We start from the raw sequence: 20,035 nt of genomic DNA, 5'->3' as shown, positions 1-20,035 counted from the left end.
TGGCTATAGCAGCCGTGCCACCACCTCTGATGGTATTTTACAAGTCACCGGCAAAATCAAAGGTCGTGGTCAGTAGAAAGAGAAAGGCAAGAATTAAGAGATGCAGCTGAACAATGCGTAATAAGCGACAAGTTGCCATGAAGGGTTCAGGTGAGTCAAGTGACGCCAACACTGCAGCAGCACAGGTCTGTGGTCAAACCAGCCATGTAAGAGTGATTTCAACATAAAGGCGACCTTCTTGTAAATAGTTTGTTCAGTCAGTGAATACATGAATCAACTAATGAGATAACTGACTAAGTATTTAAATAATATAAATACACAAACTAATTTGAAGCAAATGAAGCAATGCCAAAATACTAAAAATGAATGATGAAAAAAAATTACAACTCGGTGTGAAAACTATTTCAGAGATAATTGAGACTTAAAATATTAATGATCTCCCTGTGAGAATAATTAGTCAAACTTGATAATGAAGAAAAACTTAAATCCAAGGAACAAAATAACAGACTAGCATTGAGAAACTACCTGTTTCCACAGACTTTCACTGCACGATGACAGTTCTGATGTAGATATGTGTTACATCAACAAATCGGTTTAGCCCACAAAATTATAGGTCTGGCGCTGTGCGTGAAAAGCGTGGTCTGGAAAGGAGTCAAATTCCCAGCTTGAATTACTGTCCCAGTCCGCCCCTGCCTGGAAGCACTGGCGCCCTGCAGCCACTCAGCCAGGTTTGAGTCCTGCGGCAGGTTCGGTTCCGACCTGGGCCTTTGCTACATGTCATCCCCCTCTTCTCCCCATGTCATGCTTACAAAATAAATTCTCTTAGCTCCTCCTTGTTTGTAAACACTTGGTCTTCCTCCCTCCACTAACCAATTTCCTTTGAAAAAAAACACAACACTACATATGTACCAAAGATGTGAGGAAAGTCCATAAAATTAGCACAAATGTGTGTCGTTCAAATGTTCCCCCCCCCTCTTCTGTTGAGGAAATTGTCATACTTAAGATTTGTCATATCCCACTATTGATGTGTCGTCACGCTTCAAAAACTTACATTTAATTAATTAAAATTACATATAATCCAAAACCAGCATATTAATTGTTGTATGACATGATGAATGATGTATGACATGATGTTTTATCATCCATTAATGCAGGATATAACACGCTTGCATCTAAATTAACTAGGAGAGAGAAGCTCTGTAACTTACAGCTGCAGTTCTGCTATAAACAATCTTTTGTTTTCCTTCTGCTCAAACTCATTGTCAACTCTATATCATCAAATACAAAAATATCTGTTAATGTCTAACATTTTATAGATAGTTCAGAATACACAAGTGGCTAAAAACCTCAAATAAAAACCACTTCACTCCATATTTGAGATATGTTAAGTCATATAAGCCTCAACTAAAGGTCTGCATATATAGCTTAATTAAAAACAGATCAAAATATTGATATGAAATTATATATGAGAGAAGGAAAAACAGCCTCTATCTGAACTCTGCAAAGCTAGGTCTGTGGTGGATCAGATGCCTAAAGCAATTACACGCTTAAAAGTATGAACTCAAAACTTGACATCAACTTACTGTAAAATCACTTTAAGGTAAACAGTCTTACAACCACTGCATTCATTTTATATCCAGTGTCAAAAAGTAACCATGAACCTTTGCAGCGTGTCTGCACCCAGCAGAGAGAACTGTGATAATGCTTCTTAAACGCTGGCTTGCAATCTAGCAATTCTCCAAAGACTAAGAAACTCTTTTGAGGTCGGGTGAAATTTTTTTTTTTCTGCCGATGCCTCAAACCGGCTCGTTCTTTTGAAAACCAGTAGAAAAGGACCTGTGCTCAGAGACTAGCCTCGGGGGGCCGGAGCCAAAATTAAACCCTTCCCGTCTCCTTCGCTTTATCACTGTTAGGAGCAGACTACACGCAAACATGTAGCACACACCCATCCCAACACACAAAAGACACAGGGTTAACTGTCATGCTGGCTGGCACTGAGGGTGTGAGCCCCTCCACCCTCCTACTTTGGGCTGGCTGCCAAAGATGCCCCCTGTCCAAAAATACAAACATACACACACACGCGCATACACGCGCATGCATGCACATGTACACACACACACGAACACACACAAATCCCTGGCTTAGCCTCAGCCCAGTGCCGGGATTACCGGATTAGAACTCTATTCCATTATCTCCCCACACTATACAACGCACGCACGCACACACACACACACACACGGTCCAGAGGAGCTGAAGACAGACACAGTGTCAACCACAACACATGACATTTACACACAAGTGGATACAGGTACAGTGTAAAAAAAGGCACTTTTTTTTTACATTATTATTAGATGGGATGTGACGTTGTAGGACTCAAACTACAGATGACCTGAGCATGCATGTGAGCAAACGATAAACACTGAAGCATCCGTATGCAAGATGAGGAATCCCTACAAACTTTGAAAGAGGTGACCTCTGACCTCAGCAACCAGCAAGAATTCAAAATAACAGAATTTCTCCTTTATGTGCTTGATAACAACACCAGTATGGGTTACCAGTAAAAACTGTGATTTCTAATGTGGTTATTAATTAATTTATATTGCTTCCAGTGAGCTGGTGTCCTGGTTAGAGGAGAAACATTTAAACTTTAAAGTTTGATCCATAAAACTGATAATGCTGATCGTCAAAAATGTCCTTGAGGTGCTGCTTCAAGCTTCTCCTAAACACTTGAACTCACAATAAAATGTGTACAGTTTTACATACAACGAAAAACAAAAAACCTGAGTGTGTAAACAAAAAAAAGGCCCCATCTGCCACTTACGTAGTCATGGAAGGCCTTGGCCTCGCTGGAGTGCTCGCATGTCTCCCTTCGGTCTGGAGCCGCACAATACAAATCCCAGAATACGCTGAAATGGGGGGGGGGAGAGCAGACAGAGAGAGAAGAGGTCAAAGGTTAGCAAACAGAGCAATACAAGCCAATGTGTAACAGCTATTCATAACCCATTCACACACTCACATTATCTCCATAGCGCTCTTAAACTGCCTCTTGCGCACTTGAGCATCGTTGTAAGAGGGACACAATACCAGTGTCGCCCCCTCAATCAACCTCTCACTCTCTTACAATACACACACACACACACACACACACACACACACACACACACACACAGTCTCACACACGGTCTCACACACAGGCTCACACACACACATCCATTTTAAACTTATACTGCCTAAAGTGAATCCCTGAATTAACCTCCTGCACAAGTGTTGACTGGAAAATGGCCTCATTGTGAAGGAATTTGCTAATCGTTTGATTCATACAAGAACAATGAGATTCTGACGCACACACATATTATACACATCAACTCATTCTATACAGTTCTCTGTCTCAAAATGACACACACACCGACACAGACAACAGAACAACAAGACTGAATACCTGTGTGCTACCTGTCTAAAAGGTCTAAATTCAATCAGTCTTTGTGCATGGATTTAGTGGAAGTGCTATAAACCAAGCCAAACAGCGACTCGGCTAACGTGATCACTAATCAGGCTTTCACTTCACATGCCCTGTTAATCTGCAATGCACACACACACGTTGAATCTCAGACTCGAAAACCTAGTAATATTATCTTAGGCTCCACTTTTGAGCACATTGAAGTGGAACTTGCTGATTTTGAATCAAGACTCATGAAGTTTAGAGGGTGAACGGTGCTTAGATGAGAAAAACCTGCAGCCAATGAGAGCAAGCGGACCAGGACGTCTCACCAACCAGATGTTGCACAGTATACTTGTGTTTCGAACCCAAAACATGGATAGTAGAATAGGACTAACTTGTGGAATTGTGTCAACAGTATGAGTGCTTGTTAAACATGTACAGTTGAATGAGCAAAACATTACGCAGACAAATGCAACCAGCTGACAACTCTGGCAGGCCGCCTCCATGTTTGCTTTTAATCTGAAGTCGTGTGTGATCACGCACGTTTCTGCAAGTTCCCAAGTTTCTGGAATCGCTCCTCAGAAACCTTTTTTTTTCTTTTTTCTAAGTGTGTGTGGTCTGTGTCTGAACTGGATCGTCTAGTGCGTGCATTCTCCCAATTAAAAGATTAACTAGAAAGGCACTTGGTAGAGCATATACAGTACCTCCACCACGGCCCGACAGTCCTCTTAAATCAAGCTGCACCAAGTTTTCCACACTCATAGATATAAGTCTCCTAACTAAGCCACATTTTTTTCATCAGGATTCAGGAACAAAAATGTAAAAATCCTGCTTAAAAACCAAAAGCCACCGACGGAAAATAACTTCCTTGGCAGAAGTAAAAATCTGTTATGTTTGTGGTATTAAATCAGTTAAGATTCGGTCCGTTTTTATTCAGTTAAGATATTTGAACATCCTCCAGTGTGCAGCACGCATCATTTGATAGATTGCCCTCCAAACTTAACCTTCTTCTGTGAGAAGGTCAGAGTGCAGGGTTCAGCTACAAAGACGCCCACATGGTAAGTGTGTCAGTGTTTCCTCTCAAGGACACCCTAACTGCCGGAAACGCTTTAAAGTTGTTGAACTTAAAACCTTTCAGGCGAAAATATATCCTTTTTTATTACAAGCCCAAACAAATACAGAAGAAGGATGAGAGAATATATTGGTTCCTGCCAAGTTCATATATAATTAAAAGATGAATTTATGTGATGAGAAAAGAAAAAGCTTTACTTCTTAAAGGGATAGTTCATCGGAAAATGAAAATTCACTCATTATCTCCTCACTTCACCCAACATGCCATGGAGGGGTGGGTGAAGTGTTTGCGTCCACAAAACCCATCTGGAGTCTCAGGGGTAAACCGTGTTGCAGCCGAATCCAATACAATTAAAGTGAATGGCGACCACTTCAGACGTATTAAATCAGAAAAAATATAACATACCTCCATTTTGCTCGTGTGGTGTCATCTAAACGTCTGTAAGCCCGGACATTCAAATTGTGACTTGAAACTGTGTGATTTACACCATGTTTTAGCCTAAATGTGACTACGGGTGCATTCATGGACCCTCGGCCACACCATCGTGAGGCCATGTCCAATAGCTTTGGTACTTCCATTAGCGAAAATTTAGGCCTAAAACACAGTGTAAATTACCTTGTTTTAAGTAGTACATAAATGTCCGGGCTTGTGGACAATTGGATGAAACTACACCAGCAGTATGGAGGCATGTTATGTTTTACCTATCTTATAATGTCTAAAGAGACGAGGTCACCTGGGCTAAACACTGTTTACCCCTGAAACTCCTATGGTGTTTTGTGGACTCAAACACTTCACCCAACCCTCCATCAACAAAGTTGTGAGTAGATAATGAGTGAATTTTCATTTTTTTATGAATTATCCCTTTAAGCTTATAAAAAACAACATAAGTTTATACTTTCTATTCAATTTTCTTGTTTTTCTGCAGTACCATGTAGAGTATATGTGTTAAAAGAGACCTTCGAGGTCCGAGTCCTTAATTGAACAAGAACTTTGAACTTGTTCTTTAGATTTACGCAACCTTGTGTGCTTTCAAATTATTATTCTATTGCTTCATTTTCTTTTCATCAAAACATGTCCTTGGTCTCATATTGCTGATGGTGCTCGGTTGGCTTGACGTTCATTCTTCCGACTCAGCAGAACCACCCCCTGAGGTGAAAGTTACACTGTTCTTTTTAAGGCAATTTAAAGAGTATAAAGTATATTCAGTATATTTATAAGTCTGTAATTTGACAGCCACAGGTTTTTAAACATGCTTTGCGTTGTAATATGTACAATTCCAGTGCAGTGTCCTTCAGCTAAATTGTGAATCTCTAATTTAATTTATAGTGCTTTACCTCTGTTGAGTTTATTTAAGTTTTGTTATTAAATTGATTATATAAATGTATACTATATCTTCCTATTGATGACAATCTGTTGAAAAAGACAACAACAACTTACAACGACAACAACTTACAATTTGATTTTCCCCCTATTCATGTCATTTTTGTTTTAAAACTAGTTTGTTGTTTAAATGTTTTTGTAGTTTATTTTGAAACAATACCACATGCTGCTGAAAACACAGAGTGGAACATCAATTCTGATATATGAATTCTGAATAGTCTCCCGAAATAAACCACTCACTCCTGCTTGAGTTAAGATGATGAAGAAAATACTATTTATTATAAATTAACCTTTTATAAAAAAGTAATTACCTTTTACGAAAGATTTTAGAGGGGACAAAAGGGCACCAGAATCATTAAGTGTGGACTAACATATTTAAATTCTGTTTTAATAGGGTTTGCTGACAGTGAGAAAAAAACTGAAAAAAATCAGAGGCGAAAAAACTATTAAATTGCTGACCCAACATTTATTAGCTGAATCTGGTGCAAAATGTGTCAGTAGCCTTTTCTTTTCTGCTCTGATTATCTCTTGACCTGCCTCAGACTCTCTCCGCGGCTCACAGAGTTTGAAATCTTTTTTCAGGTAAGTCAAAAAGAGCTTGATTCAAGTCTCAGTAAAACTCTCATACAGTATATGCACATGAGCTGGACGTTACGCAGTTCAACCTAAAGAGCATTTGCCACAGGTAAAGGACTTAGTGCCATTACTTTGGAATCTGGAGTTATTCCTCCGAGGTAAAAGGAGCATTGTAAATTGAACTGTGAATTGAACTGTAAATTTACATGAACTCCGTTTTCCAGGAAGCAGCAGCACATTCCTGTTATATTTGCTTTATATGCTTTTTTATATGCTCTTTTCAGTCACTGCAACATATGCTATTTTCAGACATTAACTCTGGAAAATTTCGAGAAAAAAGGCTATGGACAAAGAGTTTGGCTTTCACAAATGGAGAACACACTAGCAGATTGTCCAAAGTCAGACACCATCACAACAACAAAATGATTGGAACATTCAGGTAAGGAGTGGCGCCTGGGTAGAGCAGCCTTATGCAAAACATAATGAATAAATTCTGCTGCATAAAACATGTGTTTTTGTTAACAGCTCTTGAATCTAAGGCTACGTAGTGGACTAATGGACTAATTGTAGTAGTAGTAGTACTAGTATGAACTGATTGTGTGTAAACATTGTTTGAAAGTAAAACTTTTACTGTGAATGTAAGTGACATTTTCCTGACATCTCCCAACGACAACGAAAAATTTGTGAAACTGCTGATCAGTGCTTGAGGTGTTGACCCGAAAGGTCAAATCTTAGCCAAGGGCAGAAATGACGGGGGTGGGGCTGGAGGGGGGGGAGAAGACAGCGGAGGGAGAGGTGACACAAAGGAAGCCGGAATGCAACGGGTTAATCTGCTAAGAATCCCTCTCCCACGTGAACAAAGGAGAAAAGTGGGAGGTGGGGGAACACAAAAGGTGAGAGGGGGTGAGGAGGGGGAGGGGAGTGCATAGAGAGAAGGGGGGGGGGGGGGTCCATTCCCTAACCATCTGGATCTATTGTTTCAGGAACTGGGGGGGGTGAGGGATGGAGAGCTGGAGGAGGGGAAGGAGTAGAAGACTGAGGGGGGGGGGGGGTCACGCCCTCGGTGAGACTGGTCAACCCCAAGGCTGAGACTGAGACCCTCCACCTCTGGACGGCAAATTCAATCACAAGCCAGGACGAGCGGATATATTAAAATACACCTGAATATGTTTTTTACATGTTTCAAAAATACAAAATTTTATTGTGTCTCTTTCATGAGCCGCCACACCATGAACGCTCTAATGAAGCTGCTGTTTGTGCATATGACAGTAATGAATTATGTAGCGTCGGGATGGACATCAGAGCCCTATTTATGAGTGTGTGTTTGTGTGTGCGTGTGTGTGTATATACACAGGGTGAGACCCACTATAAAATCTGTTTTCACAAACCAGGAATTAAAATTAATACAAATATCAAAACAAACTAAAAAAATAGGAGGAAAACTTACCACCACCACGAATGAAGGAATCCAGGGGGCTCCCCTAATGTAATATTCTTCTCCCATCGAATCTGCAGGAGGAGAGGAAGAGGAGAAGAGAAAATAGAGAATGTGAGAATCGGGGAAGGAGGAGGAGGGAAAGCAGGCAAAAAAGAGGAATTGTAGTGAGACAGGGAAAGACGAGAGAAATGTGTGCAACAAATAAAAGAGGAGAGGAAAAGAGGTAGAAGAAGAGAGGTGTAGAGGAGAGTAATATGGAGAGAGAAGAGAGAAGAGTCACTTGCGGCCACTAGAGAGAGGATTATGTCTGCAGGTCCAGGGGTTAAGAACATATAATCAGTCAGTCTCAAACTGTCAATGGCCTCCGACGTGAAGATAGGCATCTTTCTGCCTCTGTCGATCTCCATCTCCCGCTTCCTCATCTCTCTGTCATGTCTCAGTCCTGATCCTTCTTCTTTTTTTTTAACATTCATGAATCCAGAGAATAACTCACTCCTTCACTGTTAACCTGTCTGTCTGGGGGTTCGGAGGCTTGGAAATGTATACAAACAACCCTGAGACTACACAAGTGTACTATGTCCACTGACAATTACAGCAGTTGTTCTCTACAAGCGCCAACACTGAGCACGAGCTTGTGTAACTTTATAGAATTACCTTATGAAAAATTGATGCTACACCTTGCACTCTAATCGTGTTTAGCATGTTTGCACTGATATTGTATGTCGAGGAGGGCTCAAAGCTACGTTAGCTACAAGAGCTTTAGTAATGAAGGAAGCTCTCAAGAGTCCTTAGACATAAATGATCCTCTGACACTGTACATAGGCAAATTTCCTAAAGTTATGCCTCTATCAGCTGCAGGAGAAATGTAATGGGTTAACGTTTTTTCTGGTTTGATGAAACTTATTTTTTATAGCTTTTGGTTATGGAAAAACACCCACGTGGTTAGTTTTAATGAAAGATCATGGTTTGGTTTTAAACAAGTACTAAGTGAGGGTCATTTCTCGTCATGGTGACCATATAAACACGTGGTGGAAGTTATAGACTGAAGCAAATGTGACAGTTTGACAATAACTAAAGTGTAATGTTTGGTTAAACCATCCAACCACGTCAACCAGAACCCCCCCCATACGGCATCTGACGCTGTATAACAACGTCGCCCAATTTCCTGCATTGTTCCTTTGATGATTACTGCAACCATTTATTCATTTATTACTGCAGCAGCCCGTTAACATGTCTCATTGTGGCGTCTGTGGAAACACTGATACTGTCGCACACAATATGCAGCTAAACAGACGATGAGTCATACTAAGCTACTTCTACCAATGGGGTCTTTTCTTTAAATCGACAGAGTGTCTTCTGTCCAATTGACAGATACATCCATTCCCGTGAAGAAGACGAGGCTTGAAGTCTGTATCGTCGTGTCATTTTCCTTTTTACACATTGATTTGGCAATTCAGGATAATGGTGAAACAGTAATGGCCCCCATTCCACAATCACGACAACTGTGAAGATGAGTAAAGGGGCAATATTGCAGCCATGGGCAAGCTACGCAAAAGGGGCTTCACAGTCATAATTACATTTTTCAAGGTTTGGTCAGGACTTGGTTTAGGATCTTACCTCGGACAGGAAGGTCTGTGCGGACTTCTGTGCTCCCACATGTAGCAGGTACTCGTACACATATAACGCTAACCTGGGAAGGAGAAAAAAGGGTTACAAACTTAGTTCAGTTTCTTTATTCCTACAAACTGCTGTGAAATCAATCTACATTTCAGACCTGCACACATCAACACATCAAGGTGTAAGCTAATAAAACGAAAGGTGGCTTCAAGCAGATATGAGACAGGTAAACCATGTTCTGGTGTAAAATACTAGTCATACTCAAACATTGCTATTTACTTGATTATTATTTAACCACGAAAAAATAGTTGCGTCCATATTAACCAGTAAGCCCATTTAATAAACATTTTAAATTCAATATTAAATGCTTAACTTCATCCATTGCTTTCAAGTACAGAGTTGAAACCAAACCTTGACTGAGATTATTGGATTATCAATGTCATTAAAGAGCAGGTTTCATTTCGTACATGTGTTCATGTGAATATTTTTTACAAGCTGCAGTTTATAAACATTGTTGCCTGTTGACATTCAGCAAATGTGGTAAATGGTTGTATTTCACTCTCACTTAAGTCTAAGCACAAAGTCCTGAAAGTGACCAGAGGGCAAAACACAAAGAGACCAAGCAACGTTCTGCCCCACTCAGTCAGCCAGACTTCAACTTAATGTTACTGTTATTTATTGATATATTGATATAGTTTCTCAGATGTATGCCAGTCACAGAGCTGTATGCTGAAATGCCAATACAACTCTGTCTTGAATTCAGGAAATGCCATGTTTTTGACAATCTATGCAAGTGCCACTGCTTCCAAAATGATCAACACTTCTGTTGAGGGTAAATGTTGTAATATCAGCTCTAGCCCAGGAAGGTAAAAATCACTTAATGTCAACTTAGACACCATATCTTGTAAATTTTATCAGGCTCACAACTTTTTTCATTACACACCAGTTGTGTGTAACAGGCTTCTCAGAGTGTAGCTTTCAAGCATCTACCAATAATCTGCACACGAGGCATTTAGGGGACATCAGTAAATTGTAGCTGCAGAGAATAAGTTACACTCTCCTCCTCTGAAATAGTCTATCACTACACCACTGTCAAAAGCCTAATGGACAAAACCTTTGGTATCCATTGAATTTCATCAATTCCCATTTCTAGTAAAGCTTCTGAGGACTTTCAAAGGTGTCAGGGTTGCTTGAATATGTCCTGTTATGGAAAGGGGCCACATCATCTCAGCAGCACCTCTACATGTTTTTTAAACATTCCCTCTGTGTGTCTGACAAACCCTACATGACCAAAGTCCACAAATCACAACAGAACCTAAAATTCATTCATCAGCTTTAATAAAAACATGCGTTCTTTCTGAATGTACATGACAAGTATTCTGACTAATTCCAGCCGCATTTCCAAACCTCTTGGCAGGTTTTTTTTCCCTTTCTTTTTAAAATCACTTTTATTATAACAGGCCAGCCTCACTTGAAAATGGCAATCTACCAGGGTCTATTAACAGACACGAGAACCATGCTGCGGAGCGGGAAACCCCTATTGGCCCAACATTGTACTCCTAACTCCTTCACTTAGCCGTGTTTAATAGGCTGTTAATGGACCATCAATCGACCAGCAGCGTGGATATGACAGTGCCCTGTGTGCCCAGAGCAGACAGTCCTCCGACAGGCCAATAAGGTCCTAATGAGAAGGACAGTAGCTCAGTGTCATGGTCCCCATCATTAGTCAATTTTCTGATCGATGAAACATGGCTTTGAGAGAATCAGGCTGTTGAGCAGTTTGTTTTTGAACCACCAACAGGCTTTTTAAAGTTTCCACCGGTGTCTTTGCTGTGACTGCAGAGGAAAGGTCAAGTCTGTTCAAACACGTAAAGTCCATTTAAGCGTCTTACGATGGCGTTTTGTTGCATGGTAAAAAAAAGTTCAGATAGGAAGGTGATAAGCTCACAGCTTTCACTCCGTCTGTTTTCACACATGCATTCACAATAGCATCAAATAGTACTCCAACATGTCGCCAGATCTCATCACCACAAACTCTCTTGACATCTTCGCTGATGTCTTCTCCATACATGTCCCCTTTTTTCACCAGGAGATTCGTTTTTAATTTAAAATTTGTTTTCTTCATTTTGGCGTCTGTTTCGCATTAGAAGAGTGATCACACACCCCACACTCGCTCGTGGTGAATCCAGTGGGGGATCCCCTGCTGTCCAGTGCATGTCTTACAGCAGCTTTCCATTTAAAAAAGAGATTAATTACGGCACTTAGTTTGCTAGTGATGAATCTATCCATTTACATTTCTGCATCCTTTGCTCAGATGATGCTCAGTGACAAGGTGAAACAGCAGGATGCTCATCTGGAGAACTGTACAACACCTTTTCATAAGAACAGGTAGAGAACTAGAACTGAAAGGTCGGTGTGGGTGGATGGGGGGGTTGCACAGAGGTCAACTTATGTGTGTAGTCTGCCGAAATGATAAATATCAAGACAGAGGGTTTAAGGGATCTCCGAGTATTTAACTATAGAATTAAAACAGATATAAGTATCAGGAATTTGCTGCCTTTCTTGGTCTTAAAAAAGCAAATGGAAGATTTTGGTGGTTGGTTTGTTAATAGGACGGACATTTTCCCCTCTGATTTCTAATGTTTTATTGATGTAAAGAAACTGATAGTGAAAATAAAAAATGGTTGTCTCCCTGTGCATTTTCCCTTCGTCTACTGTAGCATGTTCTATTGTTGCTATTAGTGTCTAGTATGATTGCATGTCTTTGGTCGGTATTCCTTGAATGTGTTTTTTAAGAATGCCCATTGAGGAACAAGTATTACAAATTACCTGCAGCCAAATTTGACATATGGAATTAGCTTTTGATTAATATTCTATACTTGTATACTATAAATAACCATAAATAAATAAACCTGTTAATGGCCGAATGGGGAATAGTAAAGCACCGCACACTTTTGTGAGAACGCTTTAATTTAGTTGCTATTTCTGCCAATTTTTTTTCAAGTCAAGGTAAAGACGAGGTGAGCACATGAAAGCAAGAGAACTGCCAAAAACTGCAGGAGAGATGGTCTGTGTCTGGCCAGCTTTTACTACTAATGGTATGCAAATGTTTAAAATATGCGTTGTTAGTATGCAAATGTAGTCTGTAAAATATATAAATAGGCAAATACACAATAAGTGCGGAGTGGAGCCGATGGTCGCTACATGATAACACCATGTCCTTCACAGAGAAACCACAGCAGGTTGTGGGGACAGGATCTTAACAGCTGGACGGGTGGTTTCAAAACGGTTTTATTATCATGTGTTTTAACAGCAGTAAAAAAAATTCAAATCAGAAAGTTTAACAGGCACCCTGTAAAACATGGACCTTAAAAAAGCCATACCAGGATACAAGCTGATCATTATTAGTCCAATACAGTCTGACCTATGGCGCCATGACCATTGATCTGGGCTGAGCTTCGGTTAAACACTATGTTGGCCGAACATGCTTTTGTGTCATTTTAAGGACAAAAGATTTAACTGGGAATTTATTTTAGTTTTAGTCTTTTCAGTCCTGAGATTAACAAAGTCCATGTTGGTGTCTTTTATATTTCTGCAACTTTGACCTTTTTGTTTTTGGTCAGGTTATGCTGCCTGAAAAACTGGAAGTTTTAGTGTAAAAACCAAGACTGAGCTTTTTAGTCAAACTTCACCAACCTGCTTTCGAATAAGATTTCTTCCCCCTGATGATCACAATTACATCAGAAAAGGTGCGTCACCATTAGCAGATTTAATCTTAACCTTGCAATATGATTAAAATGTAACGAGAAAAAACAAAACCCTTAAATCAAACTCGGACAACAACCCAGACAGGTGTTGATGTTTCTAATTGTGTAGGCCCTAGTAGTGAGATGCTCTTTTGTTTGAGCGTGTTTAAAACAGGTTTTTATCAACCTTTTAAATAAGTTTGTAAAGAAAGTAATTGGAACTCGTTTTGACTCACGGCAAGCCAAGTACTTGACAACTCGCCTTTTGTCATCACTGCGTAAGTGTTTTAAGTGGCTCCAAATTATTACCTGTTAAGTTGCAGTCATGTTCTTTTACCTTTACTGTATATTATCTAACAACAGCACTTCATGTGCGTAGCAAGTTTTCGTCAGGCAATCTCATCGGTGAGAGCAAGACACCACTGGTGGCGTCACGCAGGAAGAGAAATGTGCAGCATAGACATTCAAAGGTCATTTAGTTTATGTCATTGTTTGAAAATTCCAAACACTGAAATTTTGTCTCCTTTTTCAAAAACAAAAATATAAAGAGGTTTTGGTGAAGTTTAGTTTTTCACTATATTTTATCATCAACAATATGGCATGTTGATACAGTCTGTTTACTGATGGTGGCATCTCATCATTGTCTTATCTTAGTCACGTAAGTGTCATTGTAATCACATCATCAGAGTCATGGAAAAAAAGGCTGTTGATAAACATATTTTGCTTAAGTTTTTGTTATAAAAGCAAACAGAGAAAAAAGAGAAACTTTTCTCTGCACTCGTCTTATAAATTTGTTGTAATCTTTGTATTTTACCTGTATCAAACCACTGTTGCGGTACAATTCTACATGTTTGATGGATACGTTCATGGATACACATTAATGTCTGCCTTCGATGAATAGGTCAAAGGGTTGAATATTAGTCTGGCAGGCCTGCATTAGCTATACAGCGAGCCACCCTGTTCAGAGAGCTTGGTTGAGGGTGTGCCCCCTGTCAGATAGTTGCAGAGATAAGAAGACATATGTAGATGAGCAAACAAAGGACCAGGAATGAATTCTGAGCTTCCTGGAGTGATTTACACTGGTTAATAATATTCACATGTAAATATATCTATCACATTGCACAAATAAAACATGTAAAGATGAAGATCACACCCTGCCCATATCAACTTGTTTAATTCAATAAAGACAGTGGGACAGATTGGATGTTTCACAAATGACTGATGCTCCTAAGCGGCAGTTCAGCTAAGACTGCAGTTCAGCTAACACACACACACACACACACACACACACACACACTTGACCAACTTAGCCAGGGCAACCGGACCACTTTCCGAGGCTCCTGGCAATTTGTAGGTCACAAAGCTCTCTGTGACCGCTGGTGTAGAGTTTAAGTCACTGCCACTTGCAGGTCAGTCTCGCACCGGACCACCCACACTTCGCAGGTTACTAATCACACCTGAACACCTACAGTACAATTCCCTTGACCCGTCCTGATTTTAACAGTTTTTAAACGCCTCCTAAAGGCTCATGGGAAGCTTCGCGACAAAGCCAGCGCTTCAAATATTGATACTGCATCTCTCCGCCACACGCAGCACGTTTCCTGGCTTGCTTACATGAGCAGCCGTCTGAAGGAGGGTTGTACATTTGTCCTATGTCTGGAGATATATGGATCACACCGCAGACCCCCCCCCCTCCGCTCAGAGGCCTTCAATGAAATTTTTATGTGTGGTGTGTGTATGGGTGTTTTTGTGTGGGTTGCAAAAGGGGCTGCGTGTGTGAGCACCTGGCCTCCTGCATTATTTAATCTCAGAAGCTTGCTCATGGAAAAGGAAGGGAAGTTTGAGGAGGAGACGAGGAAAACGCTGTGGGATAGCGGAGAGAAATTAGTTTTGACTTGAACGTTAGAGGGGGGCATGCCTCATTTTTTGGGAGGAAGAAAGCAGTGGGTGGTAGATTGGGATCAGAGGAGCAGTCATGTCTTGATGGAAGGAGACTTTGACAGCCAGAATGTAAAATCATATTTATAAAGAAAGGTAAAAAAGCATGAAGGATGGCTCCAGACTTCTAAGTTTGCACGGCCCGGCGACACTAAAGTTTGATATCACATAGAACCTCCCTTCTGATTTCTGCTCTTTCCTCTCTATCATGCTGAAACTACATTGTATTCCTCCATCACCATGTGAGGTGACCTCCTGACCTGCCGTTCCCTGCTACGTCCTGAGATGGGACATTAGTGCGTTTGTAAGCCTAATCCCGCCGAGTGAGAAATCTCCCTGGTGCACACCAGTGGCACACACCTGACATCCTGCCCGAGGCTCCCGACAAAACCCCCTCCTGAAACATGGATGAGTCGACCCACCGTCTCTCCCTCTTTCCTCTCCTCTTCTGTCTCTCAAAAACTGACGCAAAGCTGAGAGCAGCCGCTTCAGTCTGTCTCAATAATTCAGCAGCAGAGGAGGGATGTGGGACTTTGAGGAGAGGCGAAGGATGGGAGGTGAGAGTCATGGAGGTGGGATGGAGACAAACAAGGGGAAACGCATGAAGAAATGTGGGTTCACGGCAGAGCAGTGGGGGGGTGTGAGCCTGTGGTCTTCACACAAACACAGACACACAAGTCTTGGCTGTTGTGTCCCACCTCAGGTCCCACCGACCTGCTGACTGGTCTAGGGATCCAGGGAGTGAGCCATGTAGTGTGGTGTCCAACCCCATCCACTGTGGTGTCAGGAACAAAGCCAGCAGCGTTCCCCTCAGTGGAGGCTCCTGTATCTTATTTACCCCATGTGTGTGTGATCCAACTGCCCCATCCCAGACACGACCACCCCACAATAACAACACATGGCTCAGGGAACCAGTCAAATCGGACAAAGTTTAATGGCAGCATGGAGAGGTCTGCAGGCGGCTTTGTTAACACAGGCGAGGAGGGAAGGGGAGTTCGCTGCACATGACGGCTCTTATTTCAAAAACTACGACACGGAGGGATGCGAAACGAACAATACAGATTAATATGAAACGTGTGTGGGTTATGGTTATGATTTGAGGGCTGGTGGCCGTACGGCACGGGTCTCCCCGGCGAACAAGGGGCATCGAGACAGAGACACGCAGACAAAGGGATCGTGGAGGGGCTACCGCTCCGGAGGCTAACACCGCTGCAACTTTCCCGGCGAATCGCACTCAAAACCCCGGGTATGAGTTTAATTTTAAAGCGAGCCACGGAGGCGATAACGAGCTGGTGGTGACCGGCACCGGGTCGTGCAACTCGGGGAACATGGAGCAAATCTGTCCGGGCCACAAAAGTTATGAGGTGCAGCTCTCTCTCCCCCCCTCCTCCTCCTCCTCCGCTTAACCGCCCGGGCATCGCAGGAGAGGCTGGCCGCTGAGCGAGCGCCCCAGCCCGGGTACAATGCAGCCGGAGACCGGGGGGGTCTTGGAGCTCGTCCCGGTGCTATTTTCTAACAAAGCTCCCCACAAACAGCTGCTTTCTATTTATACCTGCTGCTTCAACCGGGGGCAACACACACACACACTCATACACAAAGCTAGGACTAGGGTTAGCCACACAGAGCATTGTTCCTCCACACCGGACCCAAAGTGGGATCTCTCCCCCCCACCACCGCCCCAGTCCGATGCTTCCCGGGTGGGGGGTGCCACATATCTCTGCCTTACTGCTGGAAACACATGCACAAGCAACCCATTCCACAAAGTGCTGCAACTTTAACACAAACTACCAACTGTGTGCGTGTGTGTGAGAGAGAGAAAACAAGAGTGAAACTAGCAATGTGTGTGTGAAGCTAACTTTAGTAGCCATGCCCGTGTAGTTGTAGGATGCATGGGGGGGGGGGAGAAGCTAACAACTAGCACAGCATCACTTCTGTTTAAATGTAGCTTTCATGTTTAAAGTTTTACACAATAAAACACAAAGCTGCTGAAGGGGGGTACACCAGTTAGCAACTTTAGCCAGCTAGCACACTCCTCTCCCTCTTCTTCTTCTTCTGGTGCTTCTTCTTCTTCTTCTTGACCCTGTTGTTTGTGAGGCGGCTGCAACAATTGACTTACTTTTCTCTCGCCTGGCTATCGGAGGGGACCACAGCTCCTTTGCCCTTGCCGTACATCTTGGAAGCCGCGCTGGTACTTTTACGTTATCCCACTCGACACCTGTCAAAGAAAGCTACCAGGAAAACCGACTATCTCCATAGCTACCCGGTCAGTGTTGTCTCTCCCTCTCTCTCTCTCTCTGTCGCTCGCTCTCTCTCTCTCTCTGTCGCTCTCTCTCTCTCTCTCTCTCTCTCTCTCTCTCTCTCTCTCTCTCTCTCTCTCTCTCTCTCTCTCTCTCTCTCTCTCTCTCTCTCTCTCTCTCTCTCTCTCTCTCTCTCTCTCTCTCTCTCTCTCTCTCTCTCTCTCTCTCTCTCTCTCTCTCTCTCTCTCTCTCTCTCTCTCTCTCTCTCTCTCTCTCTCTCTCTCTCTCTCTCTCTCTCTCTCTCTCTCTCTCTCTCTCTCTCTCTCTCTCTCTCTCTCTCTCTCTCTCTCTCTCTCCTCGCTCCGGTTTCCTTTTCTCTTTTTTTCTACATCCCCAACATTGCCCACAAATCAGGCAGGGTTTCAGCCGGAGGGGGGAACTTGAAACGGTCCGCTGGTGGAGCTTCTTTTTTTTTTTTTTTTTTTTCAATCGCTGTTCCTGGATTCAGCTCACGCCCCCCCTGTTGTCGGCCGGTGGGGGCTTCTTAAAGGCGCAGCGGCTCAGTTTGTGTCGACTTCGCTCAAGTTCAAGTTTGTCTCTTTCCGAAGTTCAGGCCCGCTTGTGTTCTCATGCCGAGCAGAGTTTTGAACATTTGCTGATCGGATATCTAATATCTAATAATCTAATCTGATACGATGCACATTGACCAGAAGGGAACTTGATTCACCCTAAATCCTCACCTAGGTTGGTTTGTGGGGACCAACCAAGTGTCCATCCCTTTACTGGCTATACTAGCCCCATGCACGGACTTTACCACTACATATTCGTATATATTTATATATGTATATATTTTTGTTGTTTTATATACATATATTTTATTGTACTTTCCACTCCAGCAGCACAAGAACACTTCCCTACTGGACACTGACACAATCACATCATTGCATCCCATTCCTGTATCTGTAAATATATTCTCCGTATGTGATTTATGTATTTATGTCAGTGAGGTGTTTAAAGGGACTCTTACCTTTGTTGCATTTTTACACTTTTTTTGGATAAGGTTAAAATGGTATTAATAAGGTAATGACACTCTAAAATGCAAGACAGACCCACCAGGAGTAAAAACAAACAATTATTTCACTCTCATAATATTTAGTGAAAACTTCAACCAATAAAATTCTTCGGACCGAAGGACCTTATTGGCCGACAGACCTGTCTGTTTGCTGCATGGACATGCAGGTTTTCCGTTCTTGTGGCGCATTCGGGCCCGCGTCATCAATGTATATAACTTACCGGTGCTTCTGAATCCGAATCCATTGCTTTGGTAAACAAAAACTGTGCGGAGGCAGTAGGTTGAAAGTCTGCTTGTAAATAAAGTTTCTTCAAAAAAACACCGCGGATGGGAACGAGGGGGTGGGGCATTGGAGGAAGGCGGGATGATTTGAATGTGCTGTAATTCTCAAATGCAAAAAAGGTAAGAGTCCCTTTAAGTGTTAACTGTATAAGCTACTGGATGATCTGAATTTCCCTCGGGATTAATAAAGTATCCATCTATCAATCTATCTTGAGTGCTGCTATGTCCAGTCCATGTACTTATTGCGTGTCGCCATTAGAACAACCATCAACTCCAACCAAAAGTGTGTCATTATGGTTCAATCCTGACATTCAGACTGCCTACGTATGCCACTAAATATCAGACTGTATACAGGAACAGTAAAAAGGATGACATTTTTTCATGTAATACCTAATTCCCAAACTGGAGACACAGTTCTATCGCTTAATTCAGCGCCGATGTTCTAATGGTGCTCATTGATGCTTTCTTTAACGAGAAGGGTCCAAATCCTCACCTAGGTTGTTTTTTTGTGGCCCTTCAGTGACACTTTATTCAGTCATAGTACTTTTCTAGTGTCCTCAATGGGGCAGCATTCAACCCCAACCACAAAGTCCCTCATTATTGATCAATACCCACCATCAGACTGCCACTATCCAAATGTTATCTAAAAATCTGATCACATACAGTAACAGTAAAAAGGTGGCCATCTTTTCATGTGATACTTGGTTCTAAAACTGGGACCAAATTCTGAAGCATTACTCAGCCATGATGTTCTAATGGTGCACATTGATGTTTTCTTTAACGTGAAGGGCCAATTCCTCAACTGAGTTGGTTTTGTGTGTCCCTTTAGTGGTACTATGTTCAGTCCAAGTACTTATCTAGTGGCTCCATTGGAACAACCATCAACTCCAACCAAAAGTGCCTCATTATTTTTGCAACTTCATGCGGTAACTGTAAAAAGGATGAATCATATTTGTTTTCCATGTAATACTTGATGCCAAACTGGGGTCCAGAGACCACCAAGGGTCACAACAAAGGTGGGAGCAGTTCCCAACTAACAAAGGGATCGTTTGAATTTGCTTTTATTCAATAATTTAATTTTGTTCTGTTTTTTAATTCATAAGGACAGATTCCACTGTCTGTATCTATTTTTGAGGACAAAACATGTCTGCTTTAGATTTTTTGGGAGATAGTAGAGAAAGTTTTAGATAAGCAGAGAGCTACAATATTGACGAAAAGTTTACTCCTGTTAGTTCACT

At 41.9% G+C, this 20,035-nt stretch overlaps 1 protein-coding gene across 1 annotated transcript in view; it reads right to left on the bottom strand.

Annotated features, from left to right (window-relative positions):
* Positions 1-17,481, bottom strand: part of zgc:110158 (uncharacterized protein LOC553590 homolog) — a 34,356-nt gene extending 16,875 nt beyond the window's left edge. The window contains exons 1-4 of the mRNA XM_061082570.1: positions 17,323-17,481; positions 9,523-9,595; positions 7,915-7,976; positions 2,822-2,906 (exon numbers count right to left, since the gene is read on the bottom strand). Coding sequence (XP_060938553.1) covers positions 2,822-2,906; positions 7,915-7,976; positions 9,523-9,595; positions 17,323-17,378 — 276 coding nt within the window. The 5' untranslated portion in view covers positions 17,379-17,481. The remainder of the gene's footprint in view (positions 1-2,821; positions 2,907-7,914; positions 7,977-9,522; positions 9,596-17,322) is intronic.
* Between the last annotated feature and the right edge of the window lie 2,554 nt (positions 17,482-20,035).

The sequence above is a fragment of the Limanda limanda genome, chromosome 12, assembly GCF_963576545.1.
Source record: "Limanda limanda chromosome 12, fLimLim1.1, whole genome shotgun sequence".
Taxonomy (NCBI): Eukaryota; Metazoa; Chordata; class Actinopteri; order Pleuronectiformes; family Pleuronectidae; genus Limanda; species Limanda limanda.
The sequence above is the reverse complement of the archived record's forward strand: the minus strand, read 5'-3'. Positions and strand labels throughout refer to the sequence as shown.